Source organism: Neolamprologus brichardi, chromosome 1 (genome assembly GCF_056152115.1).
Source record: "Neolamprologus brichardi isolate AB-2024 chromosome 1, ASM5615211v1, whole genome shotgun sequence".
Classification (NCBI taxonomy): Eukaryota; Metazoa; Chordata; class Actinopteri; order Cichliformes; family Cichlidae; genus Neolamprologus; species Neolamprologus brichardi.
Genome location: NC_142104.1, coordinates 17,924,999 through 17,951,570, shown reverse-complemented (window position 1 = coordinate 17,951,570; position 26,572 = coordinate 17,924,999). Strand labels below are relative to the sequence as shown.

General features: G+C 43.3%; 3 protein-coding genes across 3 annotated transcripts; 1 reads left to right on the top strand and 2 right to left on the bottom strand.

Annotated features, from left to right (window-relative positions):
• The first annotated feature begins 1,227 nt into the window (after positions 1-1,227).
• gnao1b (guanine nucleotide binding protein (G protein), alpha activating activity polypeptide O, b) lies at positions 1,228-8,134 on the top strand. Its single transcript, XM_006780050.3, has 8 exons — positions 1,228-1,970; positions 2,116-2,158; positions 4,413-4,554; positions 4,853-5,013; positions 5,105-5,233; positions 5,310-5,439; positions 6,131-6,284; positions 6,365-8,134. The coding sequence occupies exons 1-8, from the start codon at positions 1,853-1,855 to the stop codon at positions 6,550-6,552; spliced, it is 1,065 nt and encodes a 354-aa protein (XP_006780113.1). The 5' UTR covers positions 1,228-1,852; the 3' UTR covers positions 6,553-8,134.
• On the bottom strand, positions 8,117-19,299 carry cog4 (component of oligomeric golgi complex 4). Its single transcript, XM_006780048.3, has 19 exons — positions 19,079-19,299; positions 17,791-17,873; positions 17,580-17,694; positions 17,018-17,192; positions 16,627-16,820; positions 14,960-15,065; positions 14,720-14,877; positions 14,577-14,635; positions 14,364-14,488; positions 14,139-14,257; positions 12,047-12,213; positions 11,770-11,935; positions 11,322-11,384; positions 11,109-11,222; positions 10,451-10,543; positions 10,288-10,371; positions 10,085-10,186; positions 9,669-9,797; positions 8,117-9,103 (listed from the first exon to the last, which is right to left on the bottom strand). Exons 1-19 carry the CDS (start codon positions 19,211-19,213, stop codon positions 8,969-8,971), a joined length of 2,322 nt encoding a protein of 773 aa, XP_006780111.2. The 5' UTR covers positions 19,214-19,299; the 3' UTR covers positions 8,117-8,968.
• A 369-nt stretch (positions 19,300-19,668) lies between these two features.
• On the bottom strand, positions 19,669-25,669 carry LOC102777769 (uncharacterized). The gene is made up of 4 exons (XM_006780045.3): positions 25,062-25,669; positions 24,433-24,852; positions 23,106-23,510; positions 19,669-20,487 (listed from the first exon to the last, which is right to left on the bottom strand). Exons 1-4 carry the CDS (start codon positions 25,303-25,305, stop codon positions 20,153-20,155), a joined length of 1,404 nt encoding a protein of 467 aa, XP_006780108.1. The 5' UTR covers positions 25,306-25,669; the 3' UTR covers positions 19,669-20,152.
• Positions 25,670-26,572: the final 903 nt, after the last annotated feature.

Sequence of the window (26,572 nt, the reverse complement as noted above, 5' to 3'; positions counted from 1 at the left end):
CTGGCAGAAGACTCAAACTGTCACCCTCAGATGAGAGGAAATTGTTTAGGATGTTCAGGAACAACCTGGGAGCCACAAGGACTCATGCCTGCCATGAACTGAAAACTTCTGTAACAACAGGGTCTCTGTCCACAGTGAAGCCAGTTTTACATTGTCACGGACTGAAAGGGTGCTGACCAAGAAAAAAAAAAAGTCCCTGCTCTGATCACAAGAGGTATGTTTGGAGGAGGTGAGGCTTTCACTGTAGAACACTGTTCCATATGTCAGCATGGTGATGGCAGCATCGTGTTTTGGGGCTGTTTTGCTGCCACTGGTACTGGTACATTTCACTAAATAAATGGAATAATGTAAAAGGCGATTACCTCCAAATTGTTCAACTTCACCTCAAGGACAGCAGCTAGAAAGTTGATAAAGCAGGCTAGCATTAAATTTCTGGAATAGTTTTTCCAAAGCCTTGACCTCAACCCTACTTAAAATTTGTGGATTATGCTGAAAACTCAGGTCCATACCAGGACACCATATTAATTCAAATGAACTCTACCAATTCTGCTAAGGATAATGGCTGAGTATACAGACAGAATTATGCCAAAAGTTTTTTGTTGGCTACTAAAAGCATCTGGTTGCAACTTGCTAAGGGACATTAAAGCAATTATTGGGGTGTATATTCGCCAAATTAGTCTTTTAAAGTCATTAAAGATGTATCCTGTACAATTACTCCACCCTAGAAAAAGAACAGTTACAAAAACAATAATTAAAAGCCCCATATTACAGTGACATTTGTACCTATGATGAGTGGATGTAAACTTTTGACCACTTCCCTGTTTCTGAGAGGGTTTTTTTGTACCTTTCACCACATTAATTTGGGAATTTTTGTTCTTCACATTTTTCCTCATGCAGCTTTTAATGAGCTTAAGATCTTAAATGTAAGATTTAAAAAAATTAAAGTGTTATATTTGCATTCGTAAACAGTTGTTTATGCTAGTGGTTGTATGTGTGACTGCGATTGTGCTGCTTTACACCGTTAGTTACCCAACGGCAGACGTTATATAGCATACCTGTGCATAGGATACACGGAATTTGTATTTAACTCCTAAAACAACGTTATTTAAAAATCACTGTAGTACTTTTACACAGTAAACTCGCTCGCCGGGATCACAAGGTCAGGCCTATTTATGCTGTTGACATAATCGCACGTCATGCTTGTCCCAGGGAATAGACGGTGACCGCGTTGGGGCGTTTTAACGTTCCCATCACTGCACGATTTCCACTGATGCCACGAGACACGGGGGCGACGTTTGCCATTTAAACGGCTCTTTCGTTTGAATAATCTTTCATCGGACGTGATTAGAGCTCGGCTGCTCTGACGTCAGCCAGATTGTCCGCGTTAGGTGAGTCTCGCGCAGCTTTCCCTCCTCCTCCTCCCCTCCCTCATCCTCTAGCGCCCCTCCTGCCTGCTTTCGTGAAAAAAAGATACGATGAAATCGCTCGCGCTCGCTGCCATCATCACCATCAGCGCCGCCCTGTAGAGCGAGAGAAAAAGAGAGAGAGCGCGCGCTCGAGACCCCCCCCTCCCCACCTAACAACAACCCCAACCCCGCAGGCTCGAGCACAACGACCCCACCTCCCACCCCCCCTTCTCAACCCCCTCTGATAGAGGGGACGGAGCCAGAGACTCACAGTCACGGAGAAAAGACCTTTTCGGGATCCCGGCTCCGTTTCGCCCTCAATCCGGGCCTAATGCTGTAGCAGACCGCGCGGGAGGAGAGCGCGAGCGAGACAACGCAGTGACAGAGAGTCGGCGAGGGACAGGGCGGACCGGGGAGACGACGGGATTGCTCATTCGCCTGGAAACATGGGATGTACGCTGAGCGCCGAGGAGCGCGCCGCTCTGGACCGGAGCAAGGCCATCGAGAAAAACCTGAAAGAGGACGGGCTGGTCGCCGCAAAGGACGTCAAACTCCTCCTGCTCGGTAAGATCAGAGCCGCCCCGGCCGCGGGGCTTCGTCTCCTCGGCTCGGTCTACCTCTTTTGGTGGGACTGCATGGGGCGGAGGTGCTCTCCGTGGTACTGATTTCTTTGCCGGCTCTCACTCTTGCCCTCCTCCCCTCTTTACAGGCGGCGGAGAGTCCGGCAAAAGCACCATCGTCAAGCAGATGAAGTAAGTGTCCGTTAATTTTAATTTTTTCGGGGCCTTATTTCGACCCTCTTACACACATCGAGAGTGAAAGGCCCGAGATTGCGCCTGCCTCCCCTATATGGGCTAAGGCAGGTTGAGCCGCCATGTTTCGAGAGGCCGTATAGCCCAGGAGGAGTGCCGGTGACTCGAGCACCTCCTGTAGACCGACAGTGAGGCTGCGGAGGCCACACCGGTGCGTCCCAGGGTGCTGTTCACCGCCGGGGTGCTGAAATGTAGTTAACGAGGCTTTGGCTTGACTACAGGGAGTGTGCGACTGGGGAGGTGTGGGTGTTGTTTCTCCGTATGCGAGTGTGTGCGTGCGCGCGCGAGCGTGTGTGTGTGAATTACAGTGAGGACTACAGGTCCATTAGTGAATACCTCTGCTTTTAATCTTAATGGCTTTAAGTGCCCGATATCGCCGGGAGTACTTTGCCCATAAAGCCGATTTACGCAGAAATATGGCTTCTAAAACAGCATCTAAACCTCCCCCTGTCTGAGCTAAATCACTCTTTGATGTTTTAAATCACAGTTGTCATCTCCTCTAACCCTCTTAGTTAAGTTTCTCGATGTTTTAGCATGAAAAAGCCACGCTGTTCTGCTTATTCTGTCCTGTGAAACATCTCTGTCTCCTTCCTGCAACTGCACCGACTGCGCCCTCCCTCTATGCCTCTTCCCTTCACCTCATTACCCTCCTTGCGGTCTCTGATTGCCCATAACTCACCACTCTTCCCTGAACTCCACACACTGGGCCAGATAGTGTTTACAAACACTTTCAGAGCTTCCTTCAGCCCAAGCAAGCAGCAGATGGATGGGTTTTTACCACACACACACACACACACACACACACACACACATCATGAGTAATAAAGTTTAGGTATTGGAGAGCTCAGGTTGCATGCCCTTATTTTGATTTGCCAACTCATCATCTTGCAGGTTGGTATTTAGGCAGTGTTGCAATTTCACTCTAGCCAGTTTGTAAAAGAGAGGCAACAGGAAATGTTTGAAAAGCCTTAGTAGAGCCAGAAAAGTGCAGCACAGACATACACACCAGAGTAGATTTTCCACATGGACTGAGTGAATTAAACAAGGAGCAGCTTCATCGATAGATTGATGTAGCACTTGCCACGGCAGTCAGTTGCAGCTGCAGAAATGTCAGGCATGTCTATTTATATACATTTCCACTGTCACACTCTGTGATTGGTCTTTATTAGTAGCATATACCTTCAACTAGTGCTTTGAATTCTTAATAATTTTTAATAATTTCATAATTTTATAACAACTATCCACTTCCCTGTATCTCGTTCAGTCAGAATAGTTATTATTATGCAGGTTTTTTGTCATTATAAGCATTTTGTGCACACACACATCCTTGTAGGATTGATCAATAGTCACAGTTACCTTAGAGCTTCACCAATTAGTTAATTGTCAGGAACTTATTCTGATGATTGAATGGTGCTTTTCTTTTATCCGTAATTGTATTTTGAGTATTTTCACTTTGGAAATACTCACTGCATGAGCGATTAATCGACGGGTATAATTCCTATCAGCTTTAGATGGCACCTCTGCTCCTGTTTCCCTCTGGGTTAATGTTTTATTTCACACGACTGTTAATTTTTATGATGGTGGTGGAGATTCAGGGCGTGAGGCTGATCTCCCTGTCGTGAAACATCTTTTCGTAATGTGCACTAATGAGATGAATATATTAAAACCGTCATCCCATATTTACCACCCCACCCCCCAAATCAAATATCAATTGCTGATGACAAGCGAGGGAACGGGGTGCCCGCTTTAAGGAGTGGATTGCGGGTCAGTTTTCAGGAGGATGCACCTGACATTTTATCGATCAAGCCAGGGGGTGAGGATGTCCTGATGGATGATTTAATGCTACCCGGATTATAGAGGAGTTTAACTGTGTGATTGATTGGTGCTCTGACTGATTCCACCCCATTTCCCATCATAAATTATAAATATCGCATTACTGCCCAATTACAGATCACAGACGGAGTGTGTGATCAATTTCTGCCTCATTATACACACTATACACACACACTTAAAGATGGATTTAAGGCAGAGATGGTAGGAACACGGGAGAGAGCATGATAAGACAGTAACCACCTCACACACGTGCGCACACACAGAGGCAGAACTTTTATTGTGAAAAGGCAGTTATTTAGCTGTGCATTAGCATACGGACTAGTCTGACTTTTCCCTCTTTAATATCTCTGTACTTGTGCAGGATTATCCATGAAGATGGCTTTTCTGGGGATGATGTGAAGCAGTACAAGCCTGTGGTCTACAGCAACACCATCCAGAGCTTGGCAGCCATCCTTCGAGCCATGGACTCACTGGGCATTGAGTTTGGAGACAAGGATCGAAAAGTTAGTCTTACCTTCACCCTTCAGCTCTTCAGAAGCTGCAATTTTAACAAAATAACCTCGAATTTTGGTCTCATGTAGTTCACAGCATCTTTGGGTTTTGATTTAAGGACTGGATGCAGCAGTTTTATCTAGTGTACTTTTCAACTTCTTTGTAGCATCCATTTAGAGGAACAGATGTGCATTTTGATTTATCATATTTAAAAAGCCCCATATATACAGCTTTGACAGATGATGAATAATAAATATACTGATATAATTTAGTTGCTCTTCCCTGATCTAATGAAATGTGCTCGTGCAGGCCGATGCTAAGCTGGTTTGTGATGTGGTCAGTCGTATGGAGGACACAGAGCCGTACTCTGCAGAGCTCCTCAGCGCTATGAAGCGTTTATGGGCTGACGCCGGGACTCAGGAGTGCTTCAACCGTGCTCGAGAATACCAGCTTAATGATTCGGCTAAATAGTGAGTCGAGCAAAAAGACTACAAAAGGAAAAAAAAACAAACAAAAAATCCACCATTTTTATCCACTGCTTTTCCTGTCTTCCTTCATCAGCTATCTGGACAGTTTAGACCGAATTGGTGCGGCAGACTACCAGCCCACAGAGCAGGACATCCTGAGAACCCGTGTGAAGACCACTGGTATCGTCGAAACCCACTTCACCTTCAAAAACCTCCACTTCAGGTAGGAAGCCGCTCCTGCTCGAAGTTCAAAGATTTTCTGCTCCCGCTCTGTATTGACACCCCCCGCCCTTTTCCAGGCTTTTTGACGTGGGAGGTCAGAGGTCAGAGAGGAAGAAATGGATCCACTGCTTCGAAGATGTGACGGCCATCATCTTTTGCGTCGCTCTGAGTGGGTACGACCAGGTGCTCCATGAAGATGAAACAACTGTAAGTGTGCCTGAATCCCTCCACTGACGCTAATCCAATAAAACTTAGAAGTCGTCCAATTAACTTGAAGATTTCATGGCAAGTTTTTTTTGCCACGTGTTTGTATAAAAATATGTATTTATGCAATCTCAATTTGTCTCAGAGGTAGGATGTACAGTCCACACACCACCTCATTCCATTCTCAGACTTTAAATTTTAAGAAAAAAACACTTCTTATTCATTTATTTATCGTTTCTTCTTCAATATAAATTTGACACACAGTTTTTTTTCCCCCTGGCTTAATACTTTTGTTACCATACTTGACAGAACTCTATGCCTTTCCCTGTGACTTCCAACCGTTTCAAGTGCAAAAAAAGAAAAAATCAGACTAAGATGAGCAAAAGTGGTTAAAAAATGTGACAAGGCTGGTGATTTCTCTTTGTGTTTGGCTAAAACCGCTCTAAAAGGCCTCTGTGACGGAAAACCCCCACACATGCATATTTGCCAAGTGCCTCGGCTGAGTTAACAGGAATAATAATAATCCTGTAAAATGTGTGTTTGTTCTGTTTTATAACAGAAGCAATTAAACAATCATTAAAGCTGGGACTGCGATTTAGTTTATCAGGGTTTTTCTGGGCTCAGACCGGGCCTGTGTCCTTTGGGCCTGTGTTTTATTAGACTCCCCTCATTGTTTTACTTGTTCTTTCCGCAGAACCGCATGCACGAATCACTCATGCTCTTCGATTCCATCTGCAACAACAAGTTCTTCATCGACACCTCCATCATCCTCTTCCTCAACAAGAAGGATCTGTTTGCTGAGAAGATAAAGAAGTCCCCGCTGACGATCTGTTTTCCAGAATACACAGGTGAGTCCCGCGCCCTCAGTCGGAGCGGCTTCCTGAGCAAAGCGACGCGCTTTAATCGCCCTCTGCTGTTTTCTCTCCAGGTGCTAACACTTACGAAGACGCTACTGCATATATTCAGGTTCAGTTTGAGAGTAAGAACCGCTCTCCAAACAAGGAGATCTACTGTCACCTGACCTGTGCCACAGACACGGGAAACATCCAGGTAGTGTTTGATGCCGTCACCGACATCATTATTGCAAACAACCTTAGAGGGTGTGGCTTATACTGAGGCCTGGCCAAGCACAGAGGTTGTCATGGAGTGTATGAGGTGTTAATAATGATAATTTTGATGATACTTAAACACATAAATATGTAATTCTACACGTCCAAACGGACCCAAAGAGCTGCCGTCAGACACCACACTGGATTATTGCCATGATTTGTTCCTCTTCCTCTTATTTTGATTTCAGTATAAAAAAAAACCTGTTTTTGTCTCTTTTTTTTTTTTTCAAAATGTGTTTTTGAGCTGAATGTTTGCTGTTTCGTCTATGACCGTGTCAACAACCGGGAGGGTCAGAAGCGGCGGCACCAGGGGTTTATTCAGCCGGAGCTTGAAACGTAATGCGAGGAGCGTGCTTTTTTTTTTTTTTTTTGGGTTAAGCACAACGTGGAATATTGTCCCCAGAATTTGTGGGCATTTTTGTTTTTAAGTGCAAGTCTCAAGGCACACCTCTTTACTGAATACAGCCTCTGGTGCGCCGTTTGAAGAGCTGCTGTTGTGTGTGGAGATGACGATGGGGATGTCAGGGAGGTGCTGTACTTGTGGCTGAGGGCTGTGGATGGAAAAGAAGGAGGCTTATTTAAACTTTCCTTCAGACGCGCACATGACGGAGTAGCCCCCCAGGTCTGTTCCACTCTCGGTTTTCTCTTTTACTTTAATCACGATTAGAAGAGAGGATCCCTCTGTTCAGAGTGGCTGCCCATCAGCACTGGCCTCCTGTAGCCTGAGGAAATACCTAACAGCCAATGATATCTCTTGAAAAAATATCGGTGCCAACCATCTGAGAACGACAGTTAGGGGAATAGGATCAGAAATCATAGCTCATTATATCGACTCTATTATTTAACCAACAGATATAACATTTTATTATCAGTGAATGATTTATTTATTTAAGCCTCACGCCCAACATGCCTCCTCCTACCTCCTGAAATCCCATGCCACCTTATTTATTTCCTGTCACAAAATAACTGGGGTGCACCGATTCCCGCCTTCGGTTCAGAGGGTAGAAATCAGCCCTCCGATGACATCTTGTTCTCCGTGTGGTGCGTGACCCTTCGATGTGAATCTGTGTAGAAATAGAAGACTGCACGAGGAGAACAATTTCATTTGAGGCAGCCTCTATCTGGGGAGTCAAGTTTTTCTTCCCCCACTCCCTCCTCCTCCTCACCTCCCCTCCCCTGATCAGTGAGGAGGGAACCATTATCCCACCACTCCCCTCTCCTTCTCTCCTCTTTCTTCTGTCATGTTTCTCTTTTCACAGAGAAGGAAAAAAACAAAAACAAACAAACAAAAAAAAAAACAGCTCTCCATTTTCACCCATGCACCCAGAAATTCATCTTCCCACCCCCGTATACTCTCTAGTCATCACATATCAACCCTCATATCTCCATTTTCACCTTAAAAAAAGCACCGTACTGTATATATATATTATGATTATACCAGATTTTTTTTTTCTTTTTTTTTTACTGTGAATGTTTTTGTGCTGCACCCCTCATCCTATTCAGTAGTTTATTGGTTGCTCTCATGTGGAATGTTTGTGCTGAGCCAATCGAATGTTGTGTTTACATTAAAGCCACACTTTTCCTAACTATCCCTGTGTTTGTCTGAGTCTGATTACACAGGACTGAAAGGAAAACAAAAAACGAGACCGTCACGGTTGCAACGCTGCTCAGGAAAAAACAAAACTTTAAACAAACGCTGACCTGCTTTAACCTGTGCCGAGAACTAAGGTTAGACCGGGAAATTAGGCTGAACATTATGAGAGTGGACCACTTTTAATGCTTCATCGACTGGTGAGCACAGCTTTGTATTTAGTGTCAGAAATATGTATAAAAGATTGGGAGCAGGTCCTGCGCAGCAGCGGAGCAGCACTCGGTGAAATGTGGCGGATGGCGGGGGATCAGAGGCGTCGCACAGCAGCTCTCGATTTATTAGGTTAAAAGTGTTCCATCGCTGCAGACAAGGAGCTATTCATATATTGAATGACTAGGCTGGATCAGCTGTCTGACCTGCTTCTGTCAGTTTAATGGGTACGATGTTCATTACTGCTCTGTTTCACCGAGAGCCGCAGAGCGCCGCTCCTCAGTCCCAGTGTGTCCTCGTTTCTCAGAGCCAGTTACAGGTTAAACTCCCACTGAGATATAATTACACAGTCACGCTTTTAATTAAACATTTAACAGAACGTTCTCATATTTTACAGTTAATTCCTATCAAATTCGTCAAAATCCCTGCCCCATAAAAGCCCGGCTATAATGATATAGACTGTCATCAGTCAGGGGTGAAGAGCAGAAGGTCTGAACCCCCCCCCCCCCCAACTAATTCAGATAAAAAGAAATCCTCAGCTTGTCCGTACTCCACAGAAATGCAAACAGAGTTCTGCAGTGAAAAGTCTCACAGCAATCGAAGGCACCCGCACACCAGAGGGTTACAGCCGCAGCCTCTTGATGTCCTCGCTTCGGAAGTCGATGCGGAGCGCCAGGACCTGACGCACCTCTGCCGGCGTCAGTCGCCACGTCAGGGGACCTGAATTAGTGCCCCAGTAATCCAAGATCTCAGTTACCTGCAGAAGAAATCCGTAAAGTAATAGTAACTTTAGTTGGTTATTTTTGGTACTTGTGAGCTGGAAAAAACACTCTAAAACAGTATGACAGAGAGCATGAGTGGTCCACACTCTGTGGAAGCCACATGAGCCCATTTTTCTTCTAAACATGCTATGAGACAAAAAGAATAAAAGAAATCCCAGTTGACAACGTGATACTGACTGGGGACTTCTATGGGGAAAGAAATATCAAAAATTGACTTATACAGGGGAAAAAACTCCTGCATTTAAGCCAGCAGGCCACATTTCATTGCTGTATCAGGTAGGCTAAAGCCAGGTTAATGAAAGAAACTCGTAGCTAAAGGTGTCCTGCTAAAGGTGTACCCCGCCTCTCACCCTATGACAGCTGGGATAGGCTTTAGCCCCCCTGCGACCCTAAATTGGATAAGCGGAAGAGAATGGATGGATAGCAGCTAAAGCTGTCACATAGATATTTCCCAATAGCAAAAACATTGCTAGTTACAATCCATCACTGGTGCTAAGCCCCCATAAATGGTGTGTGTGTTTCTAAAACAGTCTAAATTACCCGCTCAAGGTTGAGAATGGTGGCCATCTGTGTGAGGCGAGCGAACTTGTCTCTGATGGTCCACGTTGTCACGGTTGTGAGGTACGCCACGAGAGACCGGAGCTCTTTATCGAACTGGAGCCCCCCGAGCTACAACAGAAAAGTCAAAAATAATGTCTGTGGGTGCGTTTCACGTACACGGCAACTTTCTTTTTTAGGACTATATGTTCTACATTGTGTCATAATTTATTTAGAGGTTATGTAAAAACATGCTGCACAAAAATAGGAAGAAGCTGCCGTGCCAGAAGGAAGCACCCTCTGCTACAGGCCTTTCTGAACTCATTAATAAATTATTGGAGGCCTTTCTTCAAGGGAGTGTCAGTGACGTGACGCACAAGCAGCTCGCTGCCACCCAGTGGCCAAGCTAAGCGCCTCACCCTGCTGAACGAGCATTTGAGGACCGTCTTCTCCATTTCAATAGCTATCAGACTGGTCATCAGGCTGGTCAGCGTGTCGTAGATGACCGGGGAGAGGGCCATCTGGCGGGGAGTTCAGATTGGAAGACGAGAAGAGAAGTTTACTAAACAGTGAGGAAGAGTATCTTTAGCCGGTAAACACAAAGTCAAATCTTAAAAGACACCTTAAACTCTGTCATCAGCTGCTCCAAGTTGACGATGAGCTGCTGCACCCAGGGGTCATTAGCTTCATAGTCATTAAACTCCTCCTGTGAGGGATGCAGACAGTTGCAGCAAGACGTTCTGTAACCTCTGATTTATTCGTGTGCAGAAAGGTGAAAGCGTTACCTCCTCTATGTTATGTGAGATGGACAGGAAGCTGCTGATCCAGGGTTTGACCTGAGGCTTTATGGCTGTTGTGTTTAGCTCCGTCAGACCCTCCTGTGAAAGAAAACCAAAGACAAATACCTGACCTTAAAAAATAAATAAATAAATTCTTAGTTCTTTCCATTTCTCTTTATTCTGGAAGCACACGGGTTGTGGGTTTGTCATGTTTTCACGGGATACTGGGATACCCCGGGAGCACGAGGTCTGTTATTTTAGTAACTGACTGGGTGCTCTACGCTGTTCCAGTCTTTGGCTTCTCCAGCGCCAACACGAAGCAAAAACTTGTTTCTGTGCATTTTCTGGAATCATAAGCACCGTGTGGAGCAGGTGCGATCTGCTTCATTGGAGCCGGATGTCAGGCAGCCACGCCCGGAGTATCCCCGGGGTTACACAACAACGACACGCACCTCCTCGAAAACAGGGCTTTATTAAAAGATCTCATTAAAGCTGCGCTTCTAGATCTCCTGTGACTTGTTAAATAAATAAGAGCTCTCCCTCCACGGCGCTCTCTGGTCTAACAACAGTTCTCCATCCTGAGGCTCCCACTCCAATTAAGAAAATATACAAGTCTGTGCAGACAAGCATGTGGTGTGTGTGTGTGTCTGCGTGCACGTCCAACCTGTAATAGATCTTTGAACTTTGTGGACGTGCTGACAAGGTCGGACAAACAGCTCTCAATCTTGGCTTGCTCTCCAGAGCCGACCCCCTGACTGAACAACTTGGAGCAGTCATTCTGACCGGAAAGAAAATTTACATTTTTTTTTATTTCTGGGGAGAAAAATAAAAATAACACGATGAACAGGAGAAAGGAAGAGCTGTGGCACAAACCCACCTCCAGGTTCCTCTTTAAAGTTGTGATGTTCTCACTGCACACCTCGACGTTATTCAGGGTCACCTGAGTGGGGGACGAGGGCGAATGATTCTTACAGCCAGCGTGACTCAGTCCTGCTTTAAAACTATAATCTGCTGGAGATGAGATATTTTAACATCTCCTGCCTCAGCTGGTAGTTATAAGCCTTTAAGTGTTTCTTAATTTCAATTTATAATGATATTAAAAAGGGTTTTGAAGTCGCTCTTGTTTTAACAAAGAGCCATTTTAAAAATTAAAGAGCTACTCACTTAGCTCATTCATTCGATTCCTCCTTTAAATTACTGCTGAGCTCTTTTTTAAAGGGCTTATACAGCAGATGTGAGTGATTCATTTATCTTACAGTCTGACAAAGATTTATAAGGAACTGCTCTACGAGTGAGGCAAGTATTTCTGTGTCGAGCCATCTCACCAGGAACGCAGCCTTGGCGTCTTCGGTGCTCTCGATGCCAAGCGTGTTGAACTTGCCCTGCTGTAAGCTGCTCTGCATTAGACTGACCGCGCTGCTGACACCACGCTGGATGTCCTGCAGTGTTGTAGCTGGGAAGCCCTGCCGCAGCTTGTTATACAACACCTCCCTGACGGGTGAGAAGAGGCATTGAGGCAGGAAAGGGGCACATGTCAATGTAATAAATGTGTAAAACCAAACAAAACCAGGATTTTAAAGAGGTAGAAAATGAGCGAGCGACCTGAAGTCAGACTCCAGCACGGAGTTGGCGTGGTTGATCATCGCACAGAGGCAGTCGATGCTGGAACTCGATAAAGCTCTGCTGATGCACTTTTTCACAATGTAGAAACAGTCGTCCACCATGCTGCTGGTCAGCTGTCCCTTTTCGTATGTGTCCATAGCAACAGCCTGGGGGAGCAGAGGAGTTAATAACATGGTAAGGAATAAATCAGGGGCTTTGAAAAACGTAAAGTTACTTTATACTACAGTAATAAGGTAACACACAAACAATAAAATGACAGAAAGTTACTCTTTTTTTCACTGTATAATATGCAAACGGTTTTTGTTTCAAATGTGTGCATAAGTAATAAAAGCAGGAGGTTTTCAGGGAATTAACAAAAACTTTATAATTACAGGACAGTCTGGGCGATGAGCTACCAGAATTTTCTTATAAATGTAAACCCAAAGAGTGGTGCTGACAGATTTCTTTCATTTACTCAAACGCATTTTTTCTTTTTTAAAAAGTAGAAAAATTAGATCTAAAGATGAAATGGCACTTTTTCTAATATTATATTTGTTATATTTTTGTATTCATATTGAGATATCTTAGATATCTTAGGGATTTAATGTGTAGTTAACACATTTTTATAGTGACAGAAAGGGTATTTTTACTTGTCCGCCCCCATCTAAGATTGAAGTGTATGTTGCCTCCGATGTAAAATGAGCTTGACATGAGCAACTTGACTTTATTATACAGTAGCACAAGCATTCACAAGGTATTGCTGTCGTTACCGTTGCTCTTCTACAAGTTTGGGCTAGAGAGAAACTTTAAACTGTTTCAGAAACATGAGAAATATTTGATTTATAAGTCAGGCATCCTGTTTGATACTCGGGTGTTAAAGAGTTACCTTTTTGGATGCATGTTTGGAGTATATTCAGATCTTGTCTACAAATATTACATTTGGTTTTTAAAAATGTCACTATAGCCATTTCATTGCCAGACCTGCGAGTCAAACACATGTAAAGTTACTGTCACATTCAGGACACGACTGAATGAGAATCAGTCTGTCTATTTATAATTAGCATATGCTGAAATGTCCTCATTTTTCTATGTAAGGCACAGAGCTTCTGCACGGCCAGGGTGGACAACCAGGGGATAAATGTGGAGTAAAACTACGTTAAATTAATGCACATAACTGTTTCAGGAAAAGTAAACAAACAGGAAATTGCTGATCTATCCGGCTGACCTGTTTTTTTGTATTACATGAGCACCGCCGAGCCTTTTTTTCATCACTAATCATAAATGAGAAACAGCTGATGTGTGAAGTTTTTGGGCATTGTAAAGTGCAGGGAAAAGGTTAAGAAACCCTGATGAAGGAAATATGTATGCTCTGAACTGTTCCACTAGGGAAAGCTGTAAACCTTTTTCAAGAGAGAAGCAAAGCATTTGCTCAGGAGTGACGATAGCTTTAAAACCCCCAACAAAAACACAAACCCCAAGAAGCAGATGGTGTTAAATTTTAAAATAAAATGTTTAAATTTCAAATGTCCACTGCTTTACTGCTTTAAAAAAATACAACCTTTTGAAATTGGATAAATCTTTTTGACACACTCTGTATTTATTGCCAATTAACCTTTGGCAATACCTTCACAACCCACTAGGGGGCTGCAGGCCACACTTTGGGAATCTCTGAGGTAATCTAAGCAATTTTTAATGTTTGCAGTGAAATCACAGATAAATTCAAGTAAGAAAATGCTGATAAATTTGCACGTAAAACCAGCCAGCTGCCTTTTTTATCCCTCGTATTCTCTTTCCCTTTCTAAAACAGATGTGTACATTACCCATGATGCAACATGACCACCACAGTTTGGTCTGTCATCTGAGTGCATTATACTATCAGCAGCTAATGTAGCCTGAAGCAGAGATGAGGGTGACCTGCAGAATTTAAGCTCTTTTTTTTTTAACCTCAGACTCGACATGTACAGCTCCCTGCACATCCACAGAAATGTTACACAACCTTTTCACGTTTGTGTCAGTGCAGCGGACACATAAACAGTCTTCGATGAGTGAACTGAGTCTTTGAAGTACAGAAATAACACTGCACTCAGCTGACCTTGTTGACAGACTCTCTCATGTAGTACTCTTCCATGGGAATGTAATAACCAATCAGCTCCTGCATCGTTGTGCTCAGCAGGCAGTGTTTCAGCAGCTTCTCCACGTTCTGCTGATGCTCTGTGTGTTTAAACACGGAGGGGAAAACACACATTTTCAACTGCACACTTCTTTACAATCACATTTCAATTTAAAGAAGAAAAAAGAAAATCACACATGAAGCTACCCTGCGTGATGCTCTGAGCGTCCCCAACTTCAAAGTCGGCCATCACGCGGCGACGTAGAAAGCGCAAGTAGAGCTCCGCCCTCGCGTTCATCAGAGTGACTTCTGCCAGGACGGGATCCAGCTCCCTGTTTGTGGAAGGACGAGGTATAAACGAAAATATAAACCCTCAAACATGTAGGAAATGCAGCATCCCGCTCAGGCAAACACACGCACCTTGGCTCGATCCTCTCCCCTGGAACACTCTTCATCATGCTGCTTTGGACGACCTGAAACTAAAGAGCAGATTCAAGGTCACAGCCGGGTCAGGGACGCAGTGAAAGCAACCATGCGATGCAGCGCCGGCGTCTCACACGCACCTTGGTGTGGTATCCTCTCTGCTGGATGAACCTGTCAACTATTTTCTGGGCCTGGCGATCACATTCCTGCTGCAGGTGAGTGATGAGCGTGTACAAATGGCCTGGACCGTAGTACGTCTCTACTATTGGCTGATGGGTCTCCACAACGCGAGCGATACCTGTGAACCCAAACCAGCACACGGGTGGAGAGAGCATGCAAAGGGGAATTCAGGCAGACACGCACAGTCTGTGTTTTCTCACCTTCCAGCAGCAGCGTTAGCGTGTCTGCAAATATCAGCAGAGCTCTCTTCTCACCCAGATCTACTCCAGTCGCTAGCAGCAGGTTCTCCTCAGCTTTGGAGGCAAGCTGTGTGAGAGTGTGTGAATCCAAATGACATATTGTAGCAGACTAAAATACATGACTCAAATCAGGATAAACTGAAATTACAAGTGTGATGAAATACATAAATAGGAGACAAAAAGAAAATATGCACCTCAAATAAGGCCACTATTACAGCCACAACTGCCCTCATGTCACTCAAACTAAGCTGCTATGTTAAAAATATAAATCTTTATGTATTAAACCTAATAAACAGATAAGCATCCTCACATTTAGAATCAATGTGTGACCACTTGTGCTTCAGGTGTACAAGCAGTAGCAACAAATCAAGGAAAAACTAAGAAAAGAAAGCATTAAAAGAAAAACAAAAACATACCGGTGATGCCACTCCTATCCCTCAGCCTTCTAAGTAGACACATCTTTGGTATCGATTTTAAAATCATAGGCGAGTTTCTTCACGAGTTAACGCATTCACAAGCTCTTCTGAAAACCTGACCGCTAACCTTCACTTTGACGTCAAGGTTACAGAGTCTGTGGTATCAATTTCAAAACATCGGCATGTTCCCAAGTTATCACACTCACAATCTTAGGTGTCCACACTGCTCGCCCGCTCTGCCTTTTATGGCTGGGCGGTAAAAGCCACACCTAGAAGAAGTGGCTCACAGGCCCCTGACTAGTAGGTCAGTGACGTAAATATCGTCACCTGATGGTGATCTGTGTTTTTTTTTTTAATAACCGCATCCATGTGGACTACACTACAACAACACCAATTACACATGTGTTACATTACAATGACTGTACGTCTGTAGTCTCTGCAGCTGTCTGTGTTCACAACAAAGTAAAATCCCCACCAGTGAACCCATTCTGGTTTGCTGGCAGGTGACCTTCATCAGTAAACCAGACAACCTTTAACTGATCATTGGTGAAGAACCCAACCCCAAACCTATCCTTTGAAGAAAAGCAAAACATTTTAGGAAAAATAGAAAAGAAATTTATGATGCATAAATAACACATAATAGCATAAGACCACAGTTAGGGTCACCACCTATGATGAGTTATGCTTAATTTTGTGCTACTGCTGTCTGTTTGCTTATGGAGAGCCTTGCAGACAGGCGTTTTCAACCACTGGTTGGAAAGCGGGCTGGAACACTGAAGGGAGCAGCAGTGAAAATCATCGGGAACGAGAACAGCGAGAAACAAACACCAAAGATTAAAAAATACAGCATGAAAAGCACAAACAGCGGCTGCAGTCACACTTTTCTCTGTTTTTAACTCTCGGTTTCACTTCAGCTCTGAACGTTACAACTTCTCTTCTTGGCTGGCTGACAGATGAAGAGTGGCCCATTGACCAGCTGTTCCACATACTTTGGACACTCTCTCATGGACTACCAATGTGCTATCACCGCTGAATTGTAATGTCCCCATTAAGCCAAATCTGGATCCACATCACCCCTAATTTTCATCCACACACACGGAACCAGCCAGCATGCACGGATCTCTCTTTATGTTTAAGTGGTTTGTGATTAATGAGATTCAGCTTTCTTTAAGTTAAAGGAGCAAATATAAAGGACTTGTTTTCATTACTGACCTGACTGCAGAGATACTGGCCAAATCGAGCGAGGCCTTGCTGGTGGAGGCCAAGAAGAGGGAAGATCTTGAAAAACCTTTCCACCTGTGCCAGGTCGACTGCTGCTACGGCTTCATCAAGCTTCTCTGCAACAATGACCTTTAGTTTCTGCTCTGCTTCCTGCAGTAGGACCAGACTGGCGTCCACAGCGCTGCCTGTGCAGACGAGACGTGATGAAATGGTAGTGTTAGTGTATCTTTGTGGCACTTACTCAAACCTTAATGTAATGACTTTAACTGCTATATGGAGCTTTATTTTTTAAATCAACTGTAACTGCATTTTCCATTTGCTTAATTAACCCTAAGCCTGCAGTTTAAGATCGCACGCTGATGTAGAACAAGAGGCTCCATACTTTCTTCTCCCTGCCTGCTCAGCTCGATAACGGACTGGTCCAGAGACAGGTATCGATGGATGTGAGCAGCAGCCTGTTCGTAATCTTCATTACGCAGAGCTGTCTGCACCCCGTCTGTGCAGAATTTCAGGTCGAGGATATCATCGGCACGCTGGATGACGTTATATAGCCGCGTCTGAGGGAAATCAAATGAGATACATGTTCAGAAATCAAAGCTGTTTTGACCCAGAAGGAGTCACGCCTAGAAAATGAACCTGGTATCAAAATGATGGCCTAAAAGGAGACCTTTCACATGCTAACATCTTTTACTGACGTTCAAAGATGGTTGTAAATTTCATGAAGCCATCTCCTGTCCTTATAAAGTTACAAGGTCTCCAAAACCTGTAAGAAGTACGGTAAAGAAAATACTATGTTTTACGTACTTCAAAGGCACAAATTTGCTGGTTTTAAATTCGCAAGTTATAGTGCCAAAAAGCAAAAAAAAAAAAAAAAAAAGCAAAACAAAAAACTGCTGATTTTGAGCGGGTCTGATGGAGGTGCTTTAAAATGTATGCATGCTCACCTTTGCCAGGTCTAGTTGTCGTACTTTACGGCTGACGTTTTCAGCCAGGCTGCAGGTAAAAGTGATCATGCCCGACAGCTGGCTGGCATCTCCTCCAATCAGCTGGAGGTTGGGTCTGCAGAGCAAAGAGAGAAAGCATTTTTTTTCTCAGTACAACACATTACAGATTAGCATTTAAATACTTTAGACCAGCAGCTGATTTTGTGTGTACCCCATCCTGTGTAGTGCCAGCATTTTGGTGTGAATGGCCCCCTCCTGCCCTACCAGTCTGTCCAGCTCTGTTTCTACCTCCTTCTGCAATAAACACAAAACAAACACCATTTTTTTCTTTATAGAGTTCCCACAACTCACATTACTTTATCCACACTTCATTAGGTACAACTGCTCATTTATCCAAATATTTAATATATATTTAATCAGTTCATCTAGTCATGTAGATGTAACTAAGACAACCTAATTAAGTTCAAATGACTATCAGAATGGGGACAAAAGGTGAATTAAGTTATTTTCAGCATGGGATGGTTGTTGGTGTCAGACAGGTATGAGTATTACAGAAAGTACAGATGTACTGAGATTTTTCCACATAACCATCTCTAAAGTTTACAGAGATTGGTTTGAAGAACAGGAAATATCCAGTGAGCAGCAGATCGCTGGGAGAAAATACCTTGCCGATTCCAGAGGTCAAAGGAGAATGGGCTTTAAGCTGATGGGAAGGCAACAGTAACTGAAATAATCACTTGAAGAAGAACCTACAACAGCAGTCCTGTCAGTATCACCAAAACTGGAACACAGAACACTGGAACAACGCTGCCTCGTCTGATGAGTCTCAGTTTCTCCCGCAACATTCAGACAATACACTGTATATTTAGGTCTACTTAAGGGTAAATTGGTCCATCTCTGTCATCATATACCATGACTGATGAGACAAACACTGTAGAGTGTTTTCATGTTATCATTTCCCATCTTCCATATTTACATTGCTGATTGGCTGTATTTGACTTAAGGACATGTGTTTCTCGAAAGTCTGGTTTTTATCTGATGGGTGCGAAGAACGCAGGAAATATGCTGGTGTAGCAAGTATCGATCCAATATCAATATTAGTGTTGGAATCGATACTAGATATTTGGATCGATCTGCCCACCTCTAAAAGGCGGTAAAGGGGTTATTTATGTAAGTAGGAGCTTGTTGAATATAAACACAGTAAAACTTAATGAGAAAACGAAGCGACAACAAATACTGGGAAACAACTGATAGCAGGAAGAAGGCGATCCACGGTGATTCAACAGGAAAAACAATAAATATGAAGTGACACGGTGCATGACTGCATTCCTACTGATGACAGTCAACTATTATTAAAGCTTGCTGTTTTTGTGAATATCTATTAAAGCAGACATCCTTCTCAGCAGCGGTTTGAGGAGGAGCGCCTGTTAAGTTTACGTGGATGACGACAGCACCTGTGTGCCGCAAACAAACCACCGTCAGCGGCCATTGGTACGAACCTCCTCCTCGCAGAGCTGCTGGTAAATTTTCTCCAGGTCCTCCAGCTCCGTCAGGGCAGAGATGGTGTCCATACTCACAGAGGACAGAGAGCTGGAGTCGCATCTTCTCGCTGTTATGGGTCCACCGTCAGCCATCTTCCGCCACCGGAACAGGACACAGAAGCCAACGTCATCCTTTTGTTACTATTCCCCGTGATTAGTCTGCCAGGCAGCGTTTCGGCGCATTATTATCGGGTCTTTAGAGAAGACGAACTCGTCTTAAAATCATAACCGTGTCGACAACGTTATATTTAACCAAGAATAATATAAATATATACATTTTATTACATATTAAAGTCTGTTAGTGGTGAGGATAGGTCAGCATTTTTACACAAGTGCCTGACAACTGTTACTCGGGGAGAAACTTTTCACGTACCACCACGCATGCTCACAAACCCACAGCACCGAAACTGGTCCCCTAGAGGGCGCTGCTGCAACACTTCTCAGTGAACGGAGAGACCGTATGGGGCTAAAACTATGGAAGGAAATAGGTGTATAAATGTTTACAGACGCATATGAGATGATGTACAAGCATAAACCAAGATTTATTTAACCAAGTATACATTTTTAATAACATCTAACTATTTGCTAAAAATGTGAATGAACAAAAGCAGTTTTGTGGCTCTCAAGTTTGCTTAATGAAAAAAAGAAAATTTCTGTATTAACTTGATAATAGTTTATGGTAGAGGGTTAAATGTAATGCATAGACCAGCACACGTCACCACCATTATTGTATATTGTCCTGGAAAGCCATTGGCAGATCATCCCCACCTACTATGGTATTAAAAACATATTTTTATATCTGATCTATATGATATTCTTGGTATCTTTAAAGGGAAAAGTTAACTGAAAGTTGTTTTTGTGGCTTTGCAAGGTGAGATGGGGTTCTGGATTAAATACCAGGATGAAGCCGTAACAAAAAAAACCAAACAAACCACTGCACACCTATTGTTTTCAAATTTTCATATTTTACTAAAACAAATTCAGAGCATTTTGTGTTTTAAGCAATGCTGGCTGCATTCATCAAAGTTAAAATCAAGAGACTTGCTGCTCTCTGGAAAACAGCAGGAGCTCTTCTCTTTCCTGCTGGAGCTCTTCCCATTTCTTCTGTAGTTCTTCCTTTTCCTTCTGCAGCTCCTCTTGCTGTCTACTTAAGTCGTTGGCTTCTTCCTGCTGTGCTTTCCTCAGAGACTCGATTTGCTCCCTCTCTGCTGCCGCCTCTCTGGCACTAGCTGCACGCAGCTTCTCCAGCAGCTCCCTCTGATGCTCCAGAGTCCGAGCCTCCTCCTTCTGCGTTCTCCTCAGAGCTTCTATCAGCTCTCTCTCCCTCTTGAGCGTACGCTTTTCTCCTTCAGACATCTTCAACGCACCTGCAAGAGGAGAAGGACTCAGGTTTAGGCTCATTACAGCCTCCAGCACAGTGGAAACCTGGAAAACAGGACTGAGGTGTCTTTTTTAAGGGCTGCTACAGATTATTCTTAATCAGAGGGAGTTATAACAGGTATTTGGAACAGATAAACATTTAAAGCAAAGAAAAAAAGAACAAAAAAATAAGTCCTCAAAATATAGATTTATATATCATATTGTGCCATAATTTGGAGTAATGACTATGTCACTTCAGTCTTGTAAAAAGGAAATTGCTCTAAACCAAAGAGTAGGGAGTGCAGACAGAGTAGTGGCTGCATCAGCACGAGCCCTTTCGGTCTGCCTGTTCTTTTCTTCCTTTCTCTTCGGTTCAGAGTGTGAGCAATGGCACATTACATTCATACATATACATATACACATATATACACACACACACACACACATATATACACACACACATATATATATATTAGGGGTGCAACGATACACAAAATTCACGGTTCGGTTCGGTTCGATACTTTGGTGTCACGGTTCGATATTTTTTCGATACAAAAAAAATGTTCATGCCTTTTTAATTTATCATTTATTAAATTTTCACGGCACATTCTGCACCACATCTCTGTGCGTTCATCATTTGTTTGAAGCCAGCTCAGCTCCTGCAACCACTTTTCCGAGAATACGCGCTTCTTTTGTGGTTCGGACTCCTTCTGACATTTCTTTTGAGGTGGAGGAACATCACAGTAATTGCTTAAAGGAGCTTCTTCGACATCTTTAAGAGTTCTAAACAAATGTCTGTCCTCCTCCTGAAAATCTTATGTATGCAAACACGCGTTGCAACTTCTTATCTTGTGCGCGTTTTTTATTTTGACAGCGCCTGCGGGCCTGCGCACCACTTATGTGCACCCCTGGTTATTTAGCTTGTCATATTGCAGCCACAGAAATTCTTTTGTCCATGAAACCATAAAGCTGCACTTTCTTTTTGCCTCATAGTCTGATTTGTCATAACTTTTCCGTTTTGTGGTAAGCTTTTCTTTGGCTGTCACTTCTTCACGCTGACCTGTCTTATTTGGCTCAGCAGAACTAAAATATATATCCTGCTGCTTTTACACTGGCACTCACATAACGCTCAGTGATTCTCTGCGCGATCAACCTCTCACATGTTTAAGCTTGCTGCGGGAGATTTCACTTGTCATGTTTGCATAGTAAGCTAACGATTGATAAGACGATGTCAGAGGAATTGGTGTGCAAATTATCATCACTCACCAATCAGTACTGTCGCTCTCTATACACAGTTCGCGCGATTGCAAAGTGAAAGCAAAAAAACAAGCGCAAATTCAAACGCGATTTCAATGTGTCACATATTGACAGTGGCTCACCGATGCCAATGACATAATTACCCAGCTACATTTCTGAAAGAATGCAAAAGCATTGACATATATTTTTCCTTCCTATGATAGCCCGACGGGCAGGGCAGAGATAGATTTTGGTAGCCCGACTGGAAAAATCGCTAGCCCCGGGACGTCGGGCTAGCGATTTTGCGAGCCCTGTATCTGATTGAGGAATCACTCATCTTTGGAAAAGAGAGTTTATTACAGAGAAATGTCTCTTTCCAAAAAAATAGCTATACTATACACTTCTTCTGGGCTATATTCTCAGCAGCATATTAAACATATCAGGTTCCCATAAGGAGAATCATGTGCTAACGGCTGTCTAAATGACTTGGGTAAAGTTTGTAGCATGCGTGCTTGTTGTTTTTGTCTGCTTCCACTTGTCTTTGCACTAGGATGATGTCGGAGTAAATGTGCAGTCATATTCGTTGTGTTCCCACTAGTGCTGTCAGCGTAAATCTCGTTGAAATGACGTTAACGCCACAACACGGCAAATCTCCGTTAACGAGCTACAGCGGATCGCCCCGTGCTTGGGGCTGGACGGCGTCAACACCTAACGAGCTAACTGCGCTAACACACTAGTTCCCACCCATGTAATTGAGCATTGTTGGCACATCCAACATACTGTTTTACTTTAGCCCATGACGCGCTTACCTTCAGGGTCATACGTCACATGAAAACCAAAATAGTTCCAAACGCCAGATCTGAATGAGGGTGGGGGAGGTTCAATTTGCCATGTTGCAAGGAGAGCTTAACTTCTGTCTAGCTAGCTTGCCCTGCGCTCAGTGAATCTGCGTTCGACTACTCCGCCTAGGCTGCACTGTCAAGCGCAGATCCACTGAGCGCTCAACACAGACAGCACCGTCAGAAGGAAAGTTGATAAAATAAATTAAAAATTTTGTATTGTTCGATACATATGCGTACCGAACCGAAAGCACTGTATCGAATGGTTCAATATCGATACGAGTATTGTCGCACCCCTAATATATATATATACACACATATATGTGTGTGTGTGTGTGTATATATATATATATATATATATATATATATATATATATTTTGTGTATTCCTCCTCTTAATTGAGAACATTACTTTGAACACATTTACATGGAGAAACAGGACCATGCGACCAAAAGCAGGGCTGACCCAGAGTGAAGCATTTAGAGGGAGAGATTTGTATCATAACAATTCCTGTAGACTGAGTGAAACAGCTGTGAGCTATAAAATCTTACCTGGAGCCTGTCTCTGCTCTGACGTCTTGTTGTTGGCATGTGAGACCTGAGATGAGTTTAACGCCGGTAAACGCAGCCCATTGGACACCTGCTCTGACAGCAAGTTTGGGTGTCTCTTTGACATGTGTCGGTGCAGATTACTGGAGCTATTTTTCCCGCACTTCAGCTTCTTCGTGCAGATACGGCAACGAGCAGCGTTCAGACTGTCCAAGCGCTCAAAGTGTCTCCAGATGGTACTGCGTAGTGGACGTCCTGCAGGAAGGTCGTCACTCCCCTCTGTGTGTGTTTGAGGTTCTGCTGGATTTCCGTGGGAAGCGTCTAAGATACCGTTGATAGCCAAACTGTTATCGGTTTCATTCACCAGTGTTACCGTCTCAGAGTCTCTGTCCTTCGACAAGACTTCCACTGAAAAGAAAGAAAACATAGTTGTAATCACACAACTCACACCTCATGTCCTTAACTGGAACACCTGACTGCAGGTAGCCTTTAGAGAAGAAGTCACATTATAGCAGTTCACATATTTTTCCAGATGTAGATGCACAGCTGTTTGTGTGTTATAAATTTGAGCCACTTAAGTTTGTGTGTAGTGGTCACTCAGATAAAAAGGAGACCACATTATATGCATAATCAATGCCTAAATCCTTTCAAATGATTCTTTATTCTCCTTTTCATAGATCCACATACATGAAAAGGTGTGACACTGGCAGCATCTGACCAATCACAAAGAGATATAAGTCCACTGGGAGCAGAGCGAGTGATCTTAGAAAGGAAAAATCAAACTATAATATGGCATAATCAAGTCTGAAGGCAACAGAGCTACTGCAGACAAAGCAACAGAGTGGAAGTGAAGGGAGCAGCATAGTACTATGAATTAATGTGTGAGAGGTTTAAGAATTTTGGTACGTAAGGGTGGAAAAGTGCTTATAGCCTATTCACTTTGATCAGACCAGACCAGTAAAATTACATAAAAGGTTCCTGTAATTATAAACTATAAAGTTTTTGTTAATTTGCAGAAAATATCATTTTTAAAACTGTGAAAACACAGTGAAAAACAAACAAACAGACAAAACCCCCAGACATTTCTATAGTGGACAGTGGAAAAACAGGAACTTTTGGCAGGCAGGAGATCTCCTATCAATATCACACTGTAAAACTAAACCCCTGGTATAGAGTTTTCATCCCTCTAGTTTTGTCTTGATTACAGAAAACACTGGAAAACAATCCAGAACTTTAGCTACCTCCCTTGATACTGAAGAGGAAGATAAGCAAGGTGTTATCTCTTGTTTGTGTAGATGTGAAATTTTAATATGGCTGTCAAACAGCTTACCTAGAGCATCACTCTGCTCTGTCCCCCATAAGGCCTCATCGGACTCAGGGTTAGTGTTTGAGTCTTGTGAGGAGTTTAAGGGTGTTGGTGGGTACTGCTGGGTGGATAACAGCTCAGAGTACACCTTAGGATGTTTTGAGGACAAGTGTCGCCGCAGGTTGCTGACGCCACCACTTTCGACCAGCTTCTTCATGCAGATGCGACAACGAACTGCGTTCAGATTGTCCAAGCAATCAAAGTGTTTCCAGATCACGCTGCGATGTCGCGATCGTTTCACAGGGCGCTCATCACTTGTCTCCATTTGTGTTATTATTTCTGATGGACCCTCCTGTGGAAGGAGGTCATTCAAAGAAGAGCTGATTCCAGTTGTGTGTACTGCGGTGATGGTGCCACCCTCATCGTCCTCCAGTGCCACTTCCACTGAAGAAGAAAGAGACAAAGTTACATTTAAGTGGTGAACATTCTGCTACATGATAATACTTAGTGACTGCTCAATACACATAGAATATGGTTTTCACCCTTAACTAACCCTAACCCTTTGGCGGCCTTTTTCTAAAACACTATACAGTATATCTACTTCTGTCCCCCACAAAGCTGGGGTTCACTTTAGATGGTTTGACGAGCTGTACCGGAGCAGAACTGCTCTCCTTCCGCCTGATGGTGCTGGTCTTCCCCGGGGCCAGGTTTAGATCCGGGTCCGTTACTTCTCGTGGAGAGCTCGTTGGGATGCTTCACACGCAGGTGTCTCAGCATAGCAGTGGTGGAACCACAACCTTTTTTGAGCAAGTGACGAGCGCAGAGAAGACAACGGACAGACCGTGAGTCGTTGTTTTCGAAAAAACTCCAAACTACACTACTACGCGCCCGAACCATCGCGGTGGATACAGGTTGGCACTGCTGTGAATAAAAAGTCAAATGCCACGGCTCGGTATAGAACGAATATTTACTCTGCGGCTATCCGTACTATTAATGGAGTTTATTTGTTTTTGATGTGCTAGCCTAGCTGATACTACGCGCAGCATACGAAAATGTAATAGCCATACGTCATATCCGGGGTATCAACCGTCGTCTTCCGCGCGGGACAACACTGGAAGCGACGTAGCGACCGGAGTCCATAGAAAGTGAATGACTTTCAGCGACGCGAAGTGAGCGGGACCTGAGATAACATTTTCTTAGCTTCCACGCGAACGACTGAAAAACTACCAATGAAAGCACACGCTGCCGCTGCTGACCCGGTAGTAAATATGGAAGATGGTTACCTAGGCAGCTTCTACCGTCCACAAGTAACAGATTAATAGCGATTCGCGACGATCATAAGTAGACGTATCTTAAATGTTTACTAAATCTGACCCAAGAATTAGAGTTTATTTTTTTAATTTTATTTAATATATTTTCTTATTATCATTATGAGGATATCTAGGAGATGCAGTGACTTTTAAAAATCAGATTATTTAACCCGGTCGTGGAGAATAAGAGAATGCTGAAAGAATGAAAATTAAATAACCGAGTTAATAAAAACAAACAAACAAACACTGAAACTAATTATTAAAAACTAAACTGCGTAGACAATAAAACGTAATGGAATCTAAATTTTACTGATAACATAAAGTTCAAAGTAAATAATACTATAAATATAAACTAGTTATCATGATAACTAGTTAGCTCTATGATGTAGCTGTTTACACATTCACCTAACAAATAAAAGACCCCCGGTTTGATCCTGGGGGCAGACACATATCCCTTTGGAGGGCATACAATGTAAAAATTAGCAAAATCAAAGCATGTGGAACTGCCCAATGTGGTGGCCCCTTGTGAGTAAGGAATTAGCTTTATATCTCTATGCCTACACAATAGGTGTGCTCGAGTATAATTGTGAAAATAAGAGCTCTTTAAAGGTGTTTGACATTTGACTCAAGTTTTAAAGATGTAGCCATGAAACTCTTGTAATTTCATAAGTGAATAAAGTTGGGGTAGAACATTTGCTGCAGCAAACAAAAGGAAAATACACAGATTTGAGTAAAATATGGCAAAAGACTCATGCCCTGCACTTGCTAGAATTAGTATAGATCAATGGAATGGTTTTCTCTTACTGCAACACAGTTTGATAATAATAAAAGATAAACTGGCATCTCTTAAATTG